Source organism: Colias philodice, chromosome 6 (assembly GCF_061535455.1).
Source record: "Colias philodice isolate Cphi_HAF_F1 chromosome 6, ilColPhil1 Martin Lab GWU primary, whole genome shotgun sequence".
Classification (NCBI taxonomy): Eukaryota; Metazoa; Arthropoda; class Insecta; order Lepidoptera; family Pieridae; genus Colias; species Colias philodice.
Genome location: NC_143091.1, coordinates 3,335,620 through 3,351,712, shown reverse-complemented (window position 1 = coordinate 3,351,712; position 16,093 = coordinate 3,335,620). Strand labels below are relative to the sequence as shown.

Below are 16,093 nucleotides of genomic sequence, written 5' to 3'. Positions count from 1 at the left end.
AATCGGAAAGGAAAACGGGTTTCATTTTTAAGCTATTGCATAGCTTCTATCGCGGGCCTTGAGCGCGGGGACCGAATCGAGAAATTCCGTAACGAAAAAACCTCACGCTCCCCACTCCGACGGGCTCGGAGGTGTGGCTTGAAGGCATGCTATGCAATAGCTTTACCGCGGCAGTCCCCGAGTGCCACACGTCTTTTTTTATATAATATATATATAGATTATTAAACTATATGGGGGGGCAAGTATCTCGCCTCGCGGCGGTGTTGCGAAGAACTCCGGCTGAGTGGCCAGACGGCCGGAGTCTAGGGCGACTGAGTGAGGAACCTACGGACTATCCGAGCGTTGTCCAGCAGGACTGCCCGCTGTATCCCCACTGTCATGGGCTTCACCGGTAAATCCAACCTCCTTAAATATTGTTTTAAGGAGGTAGGAACCAGCCCATTGGTGGACACAACTATGGGGATTATCTCGGCAGAGACACCGCCCCACATCTCGACAACCTCATGCGCCAGATCCAGATATTTGAGCCGTTTATCTGAATCGGCCTTAACAAGATTGTCGTCATGTGGGATAGTGATGTCTACCAAGAAAATCCTGGAAGTTGCTAGGTCCATCACCACAATATCAGGTCTATTCGCTAGAATAGTCCTGTCTGTGATGATGGGCCGATCCCAGTACAATTTGGCACGGTTATTTTCCAGGACCGGCTCCGGCGCGTACTTATAATAAGGCACTTTTCCGTCAAGAAGGCCATACTTCAGAGCGAGCTCTTGGTGGATAATCCTAGCTGCTAGGTTGTGCCTGTGCAAGTACTCAGTGTTGGCAAGCATGGAACAACCGGAAGTAACATGTCGGAGAGTTTCTCCAGGACGGTGACACATACGACATAAGTCCTGGGTCCCGTCCTTTATGATGTACTTCCGATAATTGTTCGTCTTAACCACCTGATCCTGTATCGCACAGACAAAACCCTCGGTTTCCCCAAAGAGGTCACCGAAACGCAGCCAGTGCACGGAGGACAAGAAATCTACATGAGGTTCATGCAGAATCTTGTGAAACCTACCGTGTAGCTCTTTCTCTTTCCATATGGCCTCCCTGTCGGAAATGTTGAGCACCGCCGGCTTTTGCCAGTCCTGTTTGGCCAGGGATAGGGGAGTGAGTCCTTTGTCACATTCTATGACTTCAGCATGGATTGCATGACCAACCATAAAACTATATTATTATTAACATTATCCAACTTTACTTTAGTTTATTTACTAGTTTCTGAATTAACATTGCATAAATTAAGTTGAGTTGTAAAGTTCTTCTAATTTAGACAACCCAATTTCAAGGAAAATTCTCAACAAAATTTTCTACGAAGCCACTTCGAAATTAAGATACGATTATTTGGAAGTTGTGTATTTATGGATGAAATTTGTAAACTCCATTAGCAATGGGAGCGAAGTGACTGAAATTAACTTAGACCCGTGTCAACCGCGAACATTCTTAGACGAAGTTTGTTTATATCGAGTTATATCTTATCCGAGCTTTATGACTTAAGATTTTGAGAGAAAGCATTTTATACACTTTTATCTATTATATGTAGAGTATCTTAAGCGGCATCAAAGCTAGTTTATAGTAACATCTTGTTCGTATATAAAAATAGTATTTTTATATACGAACAAGATGTTATTAAAATGCGCTAATTGGTTCCTCTACAAACAACATAATATAGCAGAGTAGATTATACGTTAACATTGTGAAAGTTTTAAGTATGTATAACAATGGATATCTACGCAAGATTTCAAATATCCTAATTCCTATTTCGCTTTATATATTGTACATATTTGACCAAAAATAAATATAGAACTAATATAATCCTGTAATCATGTTTTCAGTGCAGCCTTTTATGATCATCTAGTTGAGGCCTTTATGAATAAACATTCAGAACACTCTTCAGAAAACTAATAACGTAGATTGATTTTCCCGCCTTTCGCACTTTCGATTGGTGACAATGTTTAAGTTAAATTAATTAAACCTTTATTTAAGTGCTCAGAAAATAATCCTAGTATAAAACTTTCCTCGTTAAACCTAATTCAACCGAATTGCTTTGCTCAGATTTAATATAACTAGTTTTTAAGGCGACGCTTAGATTAAGTGGGTTGGATTAGGATGGTCGGCAAACAAGATTAGGTGGGTAATAAGAAAATAAAATAAAAGTTTATTTATTAATTACACTAACGAGTGTTGAATGTTTATATAATATGGTTAATCAATTGTTAAATTTAATTCGTTTATAAATACTTTCACTTAGACAATACTTGCTACTAATAGTTTAGTTTCTATGACATAGGTTACGAATATGCTTTCTTTAGTAGGGTCAGCGCCAATACTTATTGCAGTAACAAATTTCCATGGTCTCTTGTTATTATCTAAAACACTACAACCATATCATAAACTTCAAAACCATAATCCTCAGCATACAAAACCATTCGATTAACCAAATCCGTAGCAGTGAAACCTACAAGTTTCGAACTGAAACACAATCTATTCACAAATCCAGCACAACTTGGCAGACCGGCTAATCTCGGATCGCTTATACAAATGCTATTCGATCCCTTCACGCCTCAATCGCTCCGTCCTAAATAACGACAAAGGGTGAATGGGGTAAGTAGTCGGTCACCTCGGTGATAGTGATTGGGGCCACAATGCTCATGCTTTCAATCTCCACCCGTTTGATGAGTTCGCGCTCCCAATTGTGTTTTTCTGTTCACGAATGAAAGTAGCACAATCACTATTCTTTGCCACAGATGAAGCCAAGTCAAAGGACTGCTATGAATCCTTTTTAGTTGTCGCCAACTGTTTTTGGGTCACTGAAATATGCACTATCCTACAAATTACATTTTAGAATGTCACCAGATAACATGAAATATTTGAAACAGGCATACATATGTTAGCGCGTTTAATTTAAAGATAAAATTATATTTTAAAAGTAAATCAATTGATGAACTTAATTAATTATTTTAAGAATAATCAAATAGATAAAAGTATTAATAATCATTTAATTATCAAATAATAATAATATTACATGTCATATTCAAAATAACGATCAAAACAACACAAATAACACCTGCGCTGACTCACACAGTCACGCCACTCGAATAATCGTTCTATAAATAACGGTCGTCTGCAGTTGCGAGTCATTCTTGTACCGACTTTGGTCGAGTCAAGATGTCTAAAAAGTATTATATCAGTATTTCATTACGTAATACAACCACGCGTTAACATCAGAAGTAGAAGATGAACCAGCCCTTACTCGGAATCCTGGCAGGCTGGCACAAATTCTTCCATCATACTACGTGACAGTGTGCAACTGTCACTGTCACTATCATGACAGTATACGACTGTGGACTTAAACCTTCGAAAAAATTGAATTGAATTGACTTCAAGTAAACAATCCCTGATGAACGAACTCGCACAATGTGTTTTCTTGTGCGTTGTGTGAAGTAAATGTTTGTGGTGTGGAATATTGTGACGGTAATGTAGTTCATCAATATTATAATGTGATGTGCAATCCGGGCGGTAGTCCAGGATATTTGAGCCTTTAATTGTGGTAAGCGAACGACGTGCTTATGTCACAAATAAGTTTTTGATCCCAGGGCATTTGAATCCAATGTGGTGCCTTCGATGGCGCCCAGTGTAAGCTATTGTGGTGGTAAATTATTATTTTTCTGTATTTTGACGATTGAAAAGCGCTTCTAAGCGAAGTCCAGTTGAATAAATCAATATTTGAGTTTGAGTTCATCATGTGGATGTGATGGTGTTCTATAAGGTCAGTTTGGCCGAGCGGTTATATTGTGTTATAATACATTGTGTTTTGACATCACGAGATAAATTACCGTACTCATTTCAAATGAACGTACGAGCACGTTATTGTGTTATTGTTTTACTATGGCCAAGCCAGATATAATTTGTGTTTTAACTTTTAATTATGTTCCAGGACTTATGGTTTTCACTTGAGAGTTGAGATACAGAAGCCACTGTTCGCAGGCTCTGGAAAAACTCTTGAGCTATCGAATCCTATGTAAATCACAATAATACTCGACAATGATTGCTATGAAGCGAAAAGTACAAGCAATTGCTAGACTACTATTGTGTCCTATGTACGTGTAAGAATAGTACCAAAGCCAAATTTAGATGACCGTGTTAGCGGTAATGGAAACTAATTATGATAATCGACTGCCACTTGTCTGTACGGGTCTTCTGTGACTTAGTCTGACAACTGGGCAGATAATAATACAATCGAATGCCACTTGTCTGTACGGGTCTTCTGTGACTTAGTCTTACAACTGGGCAAATAATATAATCGGATGCCACTTGTCTGTTCGGGTCTTCTGTGACTTAGGCTGGCAACTGGGCAGATAATAATAGAATTGAATGCCACTTGTCTGTACGGGTTTTCTGTAACTTAGTCTTACAACTGGGCGGAAAATAATAATAACCTGATTGTCACTTGTCAGTATGGATCCAGACAGTGGTTTAGCCTGACAACTGGACAAAGAAACAAATAATTTGAATATAATGTAGTACTTAAAACAAGTCGGAATGTCACCAGCTGAAGTGAATTTTATCGTTGATATTTTGAGTTTTGAATTACCGCTCAGAGCACGAGCTTTATTCAGAATGGCCGTGTTAGCGCGTTTAATTTAAAGATAAAATTATATTTTAAAAGTAAATCAATTGATGAACTTAATTAATTATTTTAAGAATAATCAAATAGATAAAAGTATTAATAATCATTTAATTATCAAATAATAATAATATTACATGTCATATTCAAAATAACGATCAAAACAACACAAATAACACCTGCGCTGACTCACACAGTCACGCCACTCGAATAATCGTTCTATAAATAACGGTCGTCTGCAGTTGCGAGTCATTCTTGTACCGACTTTGGTCGAGTCAAGATGTCTAAAAAGTATTATATCAGTATTTCATTACGTAATACAACCACGCGTTAACACATATTTGAATCGTGTTTCAGTAGTCGAGCGTAATGTATTAAAAATTAAAATATGAGGAAGTGGTACTGAATATGTTACTACTATGACCTACATACAAGTAGGATAGTACGCTAGAGCATGATATTCAATTTTTCAGGATGAAACGCACTCAACGAATTCTATCTATCTTATAGATATGTATTTTATGTACTTACTTTCAACTTACAGTACCTATAAAATTCAAAATTTCACTATATTGAGTATTGACCCAGATCTAGCTAAAATACCCACTGTATTACACAAAAGTAACTGTTAACGGCCCACATTCGTATTCTTAATTTGTACCCAAACAGAGTAGTAATTTATATGGAACCACCATTATCCCAATTGCCCAGTGCACTATGAACTCATAATTCAGAAAGTTCAACATTCGCCCGTATCCTTTCGATATAAGATTTATTTTCCTACTGAAAATTCGAAGCGGTATTTCCTTAACTATTCCAAGCAACTGTCCCCTTACGGTCTGCTGAACATTGGGAGTAGGTCCTTAATTACGTGATAGTAGTGGACCGCTTTTGTAGCAGCCCTCTTTGTGTGGACGGCGTGAAGCGTCCGCTTTAATCACAGAATATCAAATTTTCCTACGTTCACTGTGAGTACATTGCTAATTTTGGACGGATGCTGAAGGTAGCGAACTTACTCTGTGCGATTTCGGACAGCAATTAGATTTCACAACTACTAACTATAATGCGACTTGGAAATTCTATTTATCTAACGACCATGTGTCGGGTTGACAATACAATTTGGGGTAGCGAGGGATTATCTTAGAGTCGGTGGGGCCATGCGTACTTATGGTAGTCCTAATTATTAGTGGAATTTGTAATTTAGTAACGGCGAAGGATATACTTGTAAACTAATGGCTTTGTAACTACCCTAATGATCTATCAAGATAAGCTGTGCTTAAATTTAGTGAGTTGAATGGTTATAATACTGTAATTATATCATACTCAGACATTAATGTCTTATTTATGTCGATTAACCACACCAAAAATTTGACTGAAAAAATAGTATTTATGATAATTGCAATTTGTTATCGAACCAACACTTGCAAATCAGAATATTCTGCATACTTGCTTTAAGCAATATTTTCAATGATAAATTCATACTACATTTTTAATCAAACCAAAAGCATTTTAGACGAAAAGTTATTATAATTCTCGTCATGCATTTGTACAAGTTTCATAGGTCTGTACGTGCAACCGATAGAAGAAGCTATTGTTTTTGTGGACATCCATTAAGCATTTAGTACCTTCAATACGTTGTTAATCTTGTTTTATGGCCGCAATAAAATAATAATGTCCCCTACCTGGAAGGCAAAAGTTTATGATATAAGTTGGACAATAAGTCTATTTTTTAGCTCGATATTTATGACTGCTACGTTCATCTCAAGGTTGGTTTGGAATATTAATATATTCTTATTATAGGCTTCAGTAAGAATACTTTTTATACTAATATAAAAGCCATCTCCATAACTGTTTTTATTATTTGCTATGTTTGCATTACTTTAATATATACTAATGAATTATTTATCGATATCGACTTCTGTTTGATTTAAACTCAACGGTATGTAAAAAAGGAAATGAAGTATGCAAGCACTTTGGGTTACGGAATTTTCTTTCGTATTCAGGTATTCATTTTTACTGTAAATGTTTATCATATGCTTAAAAGTTATATTTATTATAGTTAAGCCTCTGCCTTCATCAAACTGTCTCCAAACTGCATTATCTTTTATGCATTCATGTTCTTCCCAAAGTAGGTACTATTACTTCCAACAATTCATGATCTTGTTAGTCTGATTCTCCAGGTATATCAGATATAAGCGTTCACAATGGCTTATTTGACTAACAAACAGTATCGAACCCGATTATCTCATGCCCCTTGCATAATGCATGAGGCACATCCGTCCCACGATGACAAACATATGGAATACGTCAAAATAAAGAAATATTTTCAAATGTACTTTTTGTAGTGCATAGCAAATGCAACGTCATGGTGATGTAAAAAAGCCATGTGGGTTGTAAGGTTTGGTTAAGGGTGCTTGAATACTTTTTTAAGATTATGGTATTTTAGTTATTCATAAATATAACATACATGAATAATTTGTTTTATACCGAGTCTGAGCTGAGATATTTTATTGTTATATAAGAAATCAAGTGAAGAACATAAAAATATTTAAACAGGGACTCAAGTTCACTCACTTTTAATCGTAATCGTAAATAGACAACTTTTAGAAACTCTTTTGAATTCCCATATTTAATAGTAAATATGGTTGACTCAAAACAGTAAAACTCCGGGGAACGTAATCATATATTAAAAATTCAAAAAGGATGATTCCATTCAGATTGCGAAGTCGCGATCACAAAAGAGCTTTTAGGGCGCAATGATAAGAGCTCGGCCTAGATTTAAAATGAATTACTACTTATATTAAGTTATTAAAAAATAACCGATATTTATATCATAAGAGAATTTATAGAAATAAGTTTGTTAGTAACTAGTAGCAACATATTTTATTTTTTTGAACTGTACGTTACATATTGTTAGGTATATTATTTGCTACTTAGGTATCCCATACTACTAGAAACAGGTGTACTTATTTTACATATATAAGAACCAAATAATAGTAAAACAACTCACATTAAATTCCATTATTACTAAATGTATTATTCAAGAGCTATCAACGTTTACTATAAAAATACGTCTGACGTTAAGGCCGTGTACGCGGTCCGTGCGCTGTTTGGCTCAAATATGTGATTTTTCAAACCAGATTGTCCATCAACCACTTATCTTACAAACATATGAATTACTAATAATTTTAGGAAATTTTATTGTCTATGTAGTTAGTTAAGAGTTTTTTTCAATTAATACAGTATTTCTGAATACCATCAAGATAACTGAGCCGATGATTACTTGATTTCACTTTTAGTGTCAATTTCGAAGCTAAAAATATCTGAAATTGCTGACAGATCTAACACACAATTATTTTTAACTAACTGCAAAAATCCTTATTAAAATAGTTAGTTAAAAGATTTTTTTATTTTGGACTCCTAACTTACGAAATTAAAATCCGAACAATGTGAATTTTTTTAGAAATTATAGTCGACAAAATGATTATTTTCACCAAGATATTTGACTTTATTGAATATAATTTATACATATTGCAATAAAAGAATGTCTTACTTATAAGATAAAATTTAAAAAATCAACTAAGGTACCTCTATTATTTTTCTACAATTTTTTTTAAAGTACTATAAAACACTGCGCGCGACCCGATTAAAATCAGACGGCAGCGAGCCTTTCCAGAGAGAGGACATGTTGCTCGGCGCTCTCCTGTGGAGTGTGGACCTATGCTGTTCATAGTAAAAGGATAGCGCAAGCCGCGATCTATCGTAATAGATCGCGGAGTTTTTGACTTGCGTTAAATAGAATATGCGCCATAATTGATAATGCTACAAACTTCAGATGCATAACAATATGTTTGCGTTGCGTAGTATTTGCGAAGGCCCACTATAAAAATATCAACACGATGCAAAACTCAATAACCTACTTTCGTCTTTCAGTAGTTGCATTCAATATGTTATCCTTACGGTGCATTTAGACCAAACGAGCGAATGCTCATTCTAAACCCACTACATATATCAAATTATTTTAGTGTAAACAGGCGTAGAATATTATTTCGTTGTTGTGCGTTCAAAAATATTGTATGCAAGGTTCTAATATTGGACAATACTGAATACGAGTTTTCTTTTTCACTAAAAGATCACGAAATAATGCTCTTGCTCCAGCTCTAGAGCTGGAAACCAAACCAAACGAACATAGAGCTAGCTCTATGTTCGTTTGGTACAAATGCACCGTTACATGTATGTATATTGTATAATAATAATATTATATTATCTGTGCCTTACAGCCAGGCGGTAATCCACTTAACTATTGATAAGTTTTAACGAGCTGGCTTCAATGCTATTTCGTTTTATTTCCAATCTTTTTCGTGTGTGGTCACATGCGTCATTAAAATGTGGTGATTGAGATTACGATTTAATTAAATTACTGATCTAATTAGATGAGTTCTTTAATGTTTTATTAAATAGCACACATTAAATAACATACACACGCAATATTTTATTTAATAAATGTGTTATCATTCTGATTATTGAGTTGTTTGAAAAGGTTTCAAAATTAGAAATTAGTCGGCACTTTTAAAGGTCAATTGTACATTTTTTTACACTTCAATAAAAATAAAAATATTGACTGATCAAATTACAAATATAACTAATCAAATAGTCTACTCGTACACGGAAAGGTACACAGAAAACATATGAACATTCCTCGCTAGTCGCTGTGCAGTGTAGTGTGTTCAGTTTTCCACTCGATTATTATAATTGACAGAGGGACCAATGTTTATTTACTGTCAACGTTTTATTTGAATGTCTTGTTCACGCATAATGGCGTCCCGCCCACGCTCCGACACCCTTGAGGCGCGTTTACGGAATAAAGCAAAACGACTCTTAATTTTACAACTATCACGAACTAAAATGATGTTAATATTGAATAGTAATTTTTATGAACACCCACATCTAGGTATATTGCACGCCTCATAAGCGAAGCGTTGAGGTGGGTACTACTGTCACTTCGCGCAAAACATCTGATTTTTCAAACTTAAAATGTCTTTATGTATCATACATTGCACTTGTAAGATAATACATACACACACATATTAAGAAAAAACACTATTTTTAACGTTCATGATATTTTTGATGTCATTTTCGTTATTTAAACTAGTTAAAAAACAGTTTAAAAAAGTTCTGTCTTGGACGTCCGTGTGTCTGTATGTGCGGATCCTTTTTCTTGTTAACACGATAGCAACCGAAATACTTTACTAATCGAGTCTTTTTTTTCTCTTACGCTTGAGTATGCTCAGGAATAGAACCCTTTCATTTTTCAGGGTCTGATTCGATGTGGTTTAATTGTTATTAAATAAACAAAAATAATAATTAATAAATATTTATTAAAAAAAAATTATGAGGCGTGCACTTTTGGATTTTCCAAATTATTTAAATTATATTGGGAGTACTTAATCATAATGTTAGCTTTATACTCACACTGCTAAAATTTCACTCAATATCTGTTTAATACTGTTCTTAAAGATGTTAACTTAAGATTTTAATGAATTAATGAAAAACTTCTCTTTCTCAAAATATTCGTAAAAGTGCAGAAAAATGTGCTCAATATATTTTATACCTACTCCACACTACTTCTATACTAAGTAGGATATTTATTCAAAATCAATATTATACAACACAAAAAACTGTTTTTAATTTATGAATATATGTTAATACAAATTGAAAATAAATATAAGCGAGTCACTATCGATCAAACTCAAGTTACGATTCCAGTGTCCGATAAAATATAGTTTATGATAGGGTCGTTTGTTCAGTGGTATACGAGCTTTATTTATGCTTATCGATACATCGAGCGGGAGTGATGATGAACGAGCCTTCACCGGTGGTTATGGTGATGAGAGTCGCGGTTTATATTGCGACTTGTGTATTCACAATGTGTCCATACATCATATTTACCTGTAATTTGTATAGAAGCATTATGAACTTCAATACTACAAAATGTAAAATATTATGTTAATTAAGAATTTTTATATTGTTATTTTTTATTTACTATTATCGCAAAATTATGCTTTTTATCGTAGGATAAGATAGTTCAAAAATATGATTAATTAATCAAAAATAATTAAAGCATTATTTTTGATCTCGTCATTGAAAAATTGAAATAATTAAAAATAAAGCTTTTTCAATAATAACTGCACATCGTCATACAAATAAATCGCATCTCGCTACCGCTCCTAATTTATCGCTATACGCGATTTGAAACCCGATACAGAAAAATGCACTTAGAAATGTGTTGTTGGTTAACTCATCTTACGAATAACATTGACGACTTACAGACGGAGCTTTCGAGTTATGAAGCTCAGGTAACTTGATACAATCATTAAGTTCAACAAATTGTTAACGGAGTATTTTTAAAACGTACTTCTTCGATGGTTAAAATTATCTTAGATACAGGGTGGCCCGTTTATAGTGGTCCAAAAATTTTTTTCAGCTTGAGAGCATCATGAGTAATCATTTAAAACAAACTTTAGTTAAGCGAAAACTTATGGTTTAGAAATTATGATTTTTTTTATAAATAATCCGGAGTTTCAATATTTTTGTCACAAAACCACTCTGTTATGAAAACTACTGGACCGAATTGAATGAAATTTGGTATAGGTATAGCGCAATAACCTACCTATCGCACTATAGGCTCATCTTGTGTAAATAATTAGACTGCATTTTTTTATTTTAACTTTTTCCGTAGTTTTTTGAATTTCTCAGCAAAATATGGATTTTTCGAAAAAATCCTGTGAAAAAAAAATGTACCACCAAGATTTTGCTGGTACTGCTAAAAACTACCTTAACATAGGGTTATTCTTGACACAAAAAATCATAGTTGTCCTTCGATTGTAACATCTTCAAAAACAACATCATGTACATTAGCACATGGAAATCGAAAAATTACGAAATTTACCATAATTTAATTTTAATCATTTGGAACGGCCAATTTATGTTTAAAGAACCATATATTGCCGTAAAAGTCATTACAAATCAGTATTCACATGGCTATAAAACTTAAAATGAATGAAATAAAATTTTAACCTGCCAGGCAAGATAACTTAACTTTATTCTAATGTCAATTTATTGAGTTTTTTTTTGTTGTTTAGTTTTTATGATTAAATCTTAATAAAAGGTTTGGAGAATTAATAAAACAACATAAATATTAATTAACATATTGTTTATTTTTTACAAAAGGTTTTTGAAATGCCGTCCGCCTTAACTAAACATAATCTGCATTTGCGTAAGAAATTTCTTCGCAGCCTTTTAAATGCCGGCTTTCATTAATGACTGTTATAGCCACTTGAATTTATGCCTATAAATAACCATACATTCATTATACATAAGTACATTTGTATACCAATTTATGGTATTATACCATTTATTACCATAGGTTCATACCTAAAAATTCAAGTGGATATAACAGTCATTAATGAAAGCCGGCAGCCATTTAATAGGCTGCGAAGAAATTTCTTACGCAAATGCAGATTATGTTTAGTTAAGGCGGACGGCATTTCAAAAACCTTTTGTAAAAAATAAACAATATGTTAATTAATATTTATGTTGTTTTATTAATTCTCCAAACCTTTTATTAAGATTTAATCATAAAAACTAAACAACAAAAAAAAACTCAATAAATTGACATTAGAATAAAGTTAAGTTATCTTGCCTGGCAGGTTAAAATTTTATTTCATTCATTTTAAGTTTTATAGCCATGTGAATACTGATTTGTAATGACTTTTACGGCAATATATGGTTCTTTAAACATAAATTGGCCGTTCCAAATGATTAAAATTAAATTATGGTAAATTTCGTAATTTTTCGATTTCCATGTGTTAATGTACATGATGTTGTTTTTGAAGATGTTACAATCGAAGGACAACTATGATTTTTTGTGTCAAGAATAACCCTATGTTAAGGTAGTTTTTAGCAGTACCAGCAAAATCTTGGTGGTACATTTTTTTTTCACAGGATTTTTTCGAAAAATCCATATTTTGCTGAGAAATTCAAAAAACTACGGAAAAAGTTAAAATAAAAAAATGCAGTCTAATTATTTACACAAGATGAGCCTATAGTGCGATAGGTAGGTTATTGCGCTATACCTATACCAAATTTCATTCAATTCGGTCCAGTAGTTTTCATAACAGAGTGGTTTTGTGACAAAAATATTGAAACTCCGGATTATTTATAAAAAAAATCATAATTTCTAAACCATAAGTTTTCGCTTAACTAAAGTTTGTTTTAAATGATTACTCATGATGCTCTCAAGCTGAAAAAAATTTTTGGACCACTATAAACGGGGCACCCTGTATATTAAACAGATTTTATAGCTGATATTGTATAAAATATCAAATTATCTATGCTGTAATGTAAATCGACCTACACAAACAGTTGAGCATTAGAAATATTAACATTAATTTTCAACGTTAAGTTTGTGAGTTTCAGTGCATATTGCTTGTTACATTTACAACTAAAATATTAGGGTTTAAAAAAGACTAACAGAAAATAGCATACAAGAAAATTCAACAACATGAGGTAGAAAATTTACTATCTACCTACATGTACCAATATTTCTGTCACTTTGATAACTGTGAAATATCTTAAGACCATAGTTATACAAAAACTATTATAAGGTATAATTATATTTCACAATATATGTATCCCTCTGGTCTCTTGTTGGGCCGTACATGTCTTCTAATCTATAATTAAATCAGTGTGAAAGCGTGGTGTCAAGTTTGAGTTGTGATCTCAGACAGAACTCGGACATATTATTTTTAATTATTAGATAATATATATCTTATATATAAAAATGAATCGCAAAATGTGTTGGTAAGCGCATAACTCGAGAACGGCTGAACCGATTTCGATAACTCTTTTTTTATTATATTCCTTGAAGTACGAGGATGGTTTTTATGTAGAGATAACGTAAATATGTACCACGGGCGAAGCCGGGGCGGACCGCTAGTCTTATATATAAAAATGAATCGCAAAATGTGTTGGTAAGCGCATAACTCGAGAACGGCTGAACCGATTTTGATAATTCTTTTTTTATTATATTCCTTGAAGTACGAGGGTGGTTTTTATGTAGAGAAAACGTAAATATGTACCACGGGCGAAGCCGGGGCGGACCGCTAGTAAGAGATATTATCAACATACAAATTACAGTATACAAACAAACACAGAGCCTCATTAAAATCAGTTCATTGTTTTAGTAGTGAAAACTTAACAGACATGCGGATGTAAAATACAGCTTTTCATTTGTTTTATAATTAAACTAGCGGCCCGCCCCGGCTTCGCCCGTGGTACATATGAAAAATAGATGTTGGCCGATTCTCAGACTTACCCGATATGCACAGAAAATTTCATGAGAATCGGTCCACCCGTTTCGGAGGAGTATGCAGACTAACATTGTGACACGAGAATCACTATCACTACATAGTATAAAACAAAGTCGCATTCCCTGTCCCTATGTCCCTATGTCCCTTTGTACGCTTAAATCTTTGAAACTACGCAACGGATTTTGATGCGGTTTTTTTTAATAGATAGAGTGTTTCAAGAGGAAGGTTTATATGTATAATAACATCCATTAAATAGTGGAGAAGTACTGTTATTTTTGAGGTTTCTAATGTGATGTCGTAAAAAATTACATTTTTTCCGCTTACATTGCAAACGCAGGCTGAACCCTACGAGTTTTATCAAAATAATGTACTAAGTATTATACACATTGAAAAGGTCTATAGAAAAGTCCGCGATGGTATATGTCTATCTCTTATGGATAACCCACAATAACTTTTTTTTGTCATTTACTTTTTACGACAAATAATGGCTAATTTTCGATGCGATTTTAACCAATACAGCATTAATCCTTAACCAATTAAATACCTTCAATACATTGTTCATTTAATATAGATCTATATGGGCCTTTACACCGTATGATTTAAGTGAATATATTCGAAGATATTACAGATTTAAAAATTGCGGGACGTAGCATTTGCGGCGGTACCGGCCGGCCGCCCAGCTATATACCTATTTTATACCCGTGTGCGAAGACGGAGCGGGCCGCTATTTTTTTATATACAACGTTCACAGTTTTCCTGTAGTTTATTTAGTATCAGCATTGCACCCGTGCGAAGCCGGGGCGGGTCGCTAGTTTTATATATAAGATGTATCATTATCATAATCAACCTCATCCCATTATATCCCATTGCAGGGACACGGACATCCTAAGAAGATGTGGACCATGATTCTCCTGCGCTGGCCAAGGGCGGGTTGGCGTCATATGTCATCAAACTTCGAACATGCTGGTTTCCTCACGATATTATCCTTCACCGTTTCGAGCAGTGGTGGTGTTATCAACATGCGCAGATAAATTGAAAAATCTTATTTAATCAAATGTACCAATCATTGAAGTAAGTTAAAATAATAAGTGATTACTTAAATTCAAAGAAACATAATATGTATAAAGTCTTTATCTGCAAAACATACATGCTACCTCAGAATAAGTACCGAGCACAAATCAATTCACACCACGCCGATTTCCAAGAATACTCATAAGTAATAAGATCATTAATTTATCACGCCATAAAACAGTGTGTGCCTGCTCGTTTCCAACGTCAAGTTCATTTTGATATATGTGGACTTCATTTAAATGTTGGTAAACGAGTCGCAATTAAAATGTTCAGCGGGCCAGATTGTAAATTGCCTTCTAACTGTCGCCTGCCTCTGGAATACATACGAGTACAATTTTGTAGTCCTTGAGGAACTTTAATGGTCATAATTAGATGGATGTACGTATTCTGGAAATCTTACAAAATTATGAAAAGATGATTAATGGTTAGGGAGCCAGCAGCAGATTTTATGACCAAGTTCCTCTCAAGCGGTAATTTGTAAAATGCATCAAAGTATAGTATTATGAAGCCTCGTGAACGTCAGCTGGAGCTCGGTTGGGGGGATGAGCGGCTGTAGCCTCCCACGCACGTAGGAAAAAAAAATACATTCATTCATTTCCTCTCAGCTAAAAATTTGTCAAATTGTAGCTAACCCAATATCTCAACGAAAAAAAATAATCAGCTGGTTACAACGTGGTGTATTGTACGTCAGCTGGTGTCTCGAACATGAAAAAAGAACAATTATTTTCCGTGATTTCCTCTCAAACAAAAATTTACCTGATGATAGCTTATATGTAACTGTGGATAAATATATAAGTCAGCTGGCTGTATCTTGGTGGAAAAACCGTCAGCTGATACTTTGAAAGTTATTACATAGGAGTTAGACAGAAGCATCTATTGCCAATTTATATGCATCAGCTGACTAGGTTTTCCTCAACTTATTGCTAGCTGATTTTTTTTATTTATCGCATCAGTATATTAACAATCAGCTCACAAATTTTCA

General features: G+C 34.1%; 1 protein-coding gene across 1 annotated transcript; it reads right to left on the bottom strand.

Moving 5' to 3' along the window:
• Positions 1-236: 236 nt before the first annotated feature.
• On the bottom strand, positions 237-14,641 carry LOC149487565 (uncharacterized). The gene is made up of 2 exons (XM_089696055.1): positions 14,129-14,641; positions 237-1,212 (listed from the first exon to the last, which is right to left on the bottom strand). The coding sequence occupies exon 2, from the start codon at positions 1,206-1,208 to the stop codon at positions 303-305; it is 906 nt and encodes a 301-aa protein (XP_089552181.1). The 5' UTR covers positions 1,209-1,212; positions 14,129-14,641; the 3' UTR covers positions 237-302.
• Positions 14,642-16,093: the final 1,452 nt, after the last annotated feature.

Excerpts from the sequence above, each read along its gene's own strand:
- LOC149487565 (XM_089696055.1), bottom strand. The coding sequence starts at position 1,208 with ATGGTTGGTCATGCAATCCATGCTGAAGTCATAGAATGTGACAAAGGA.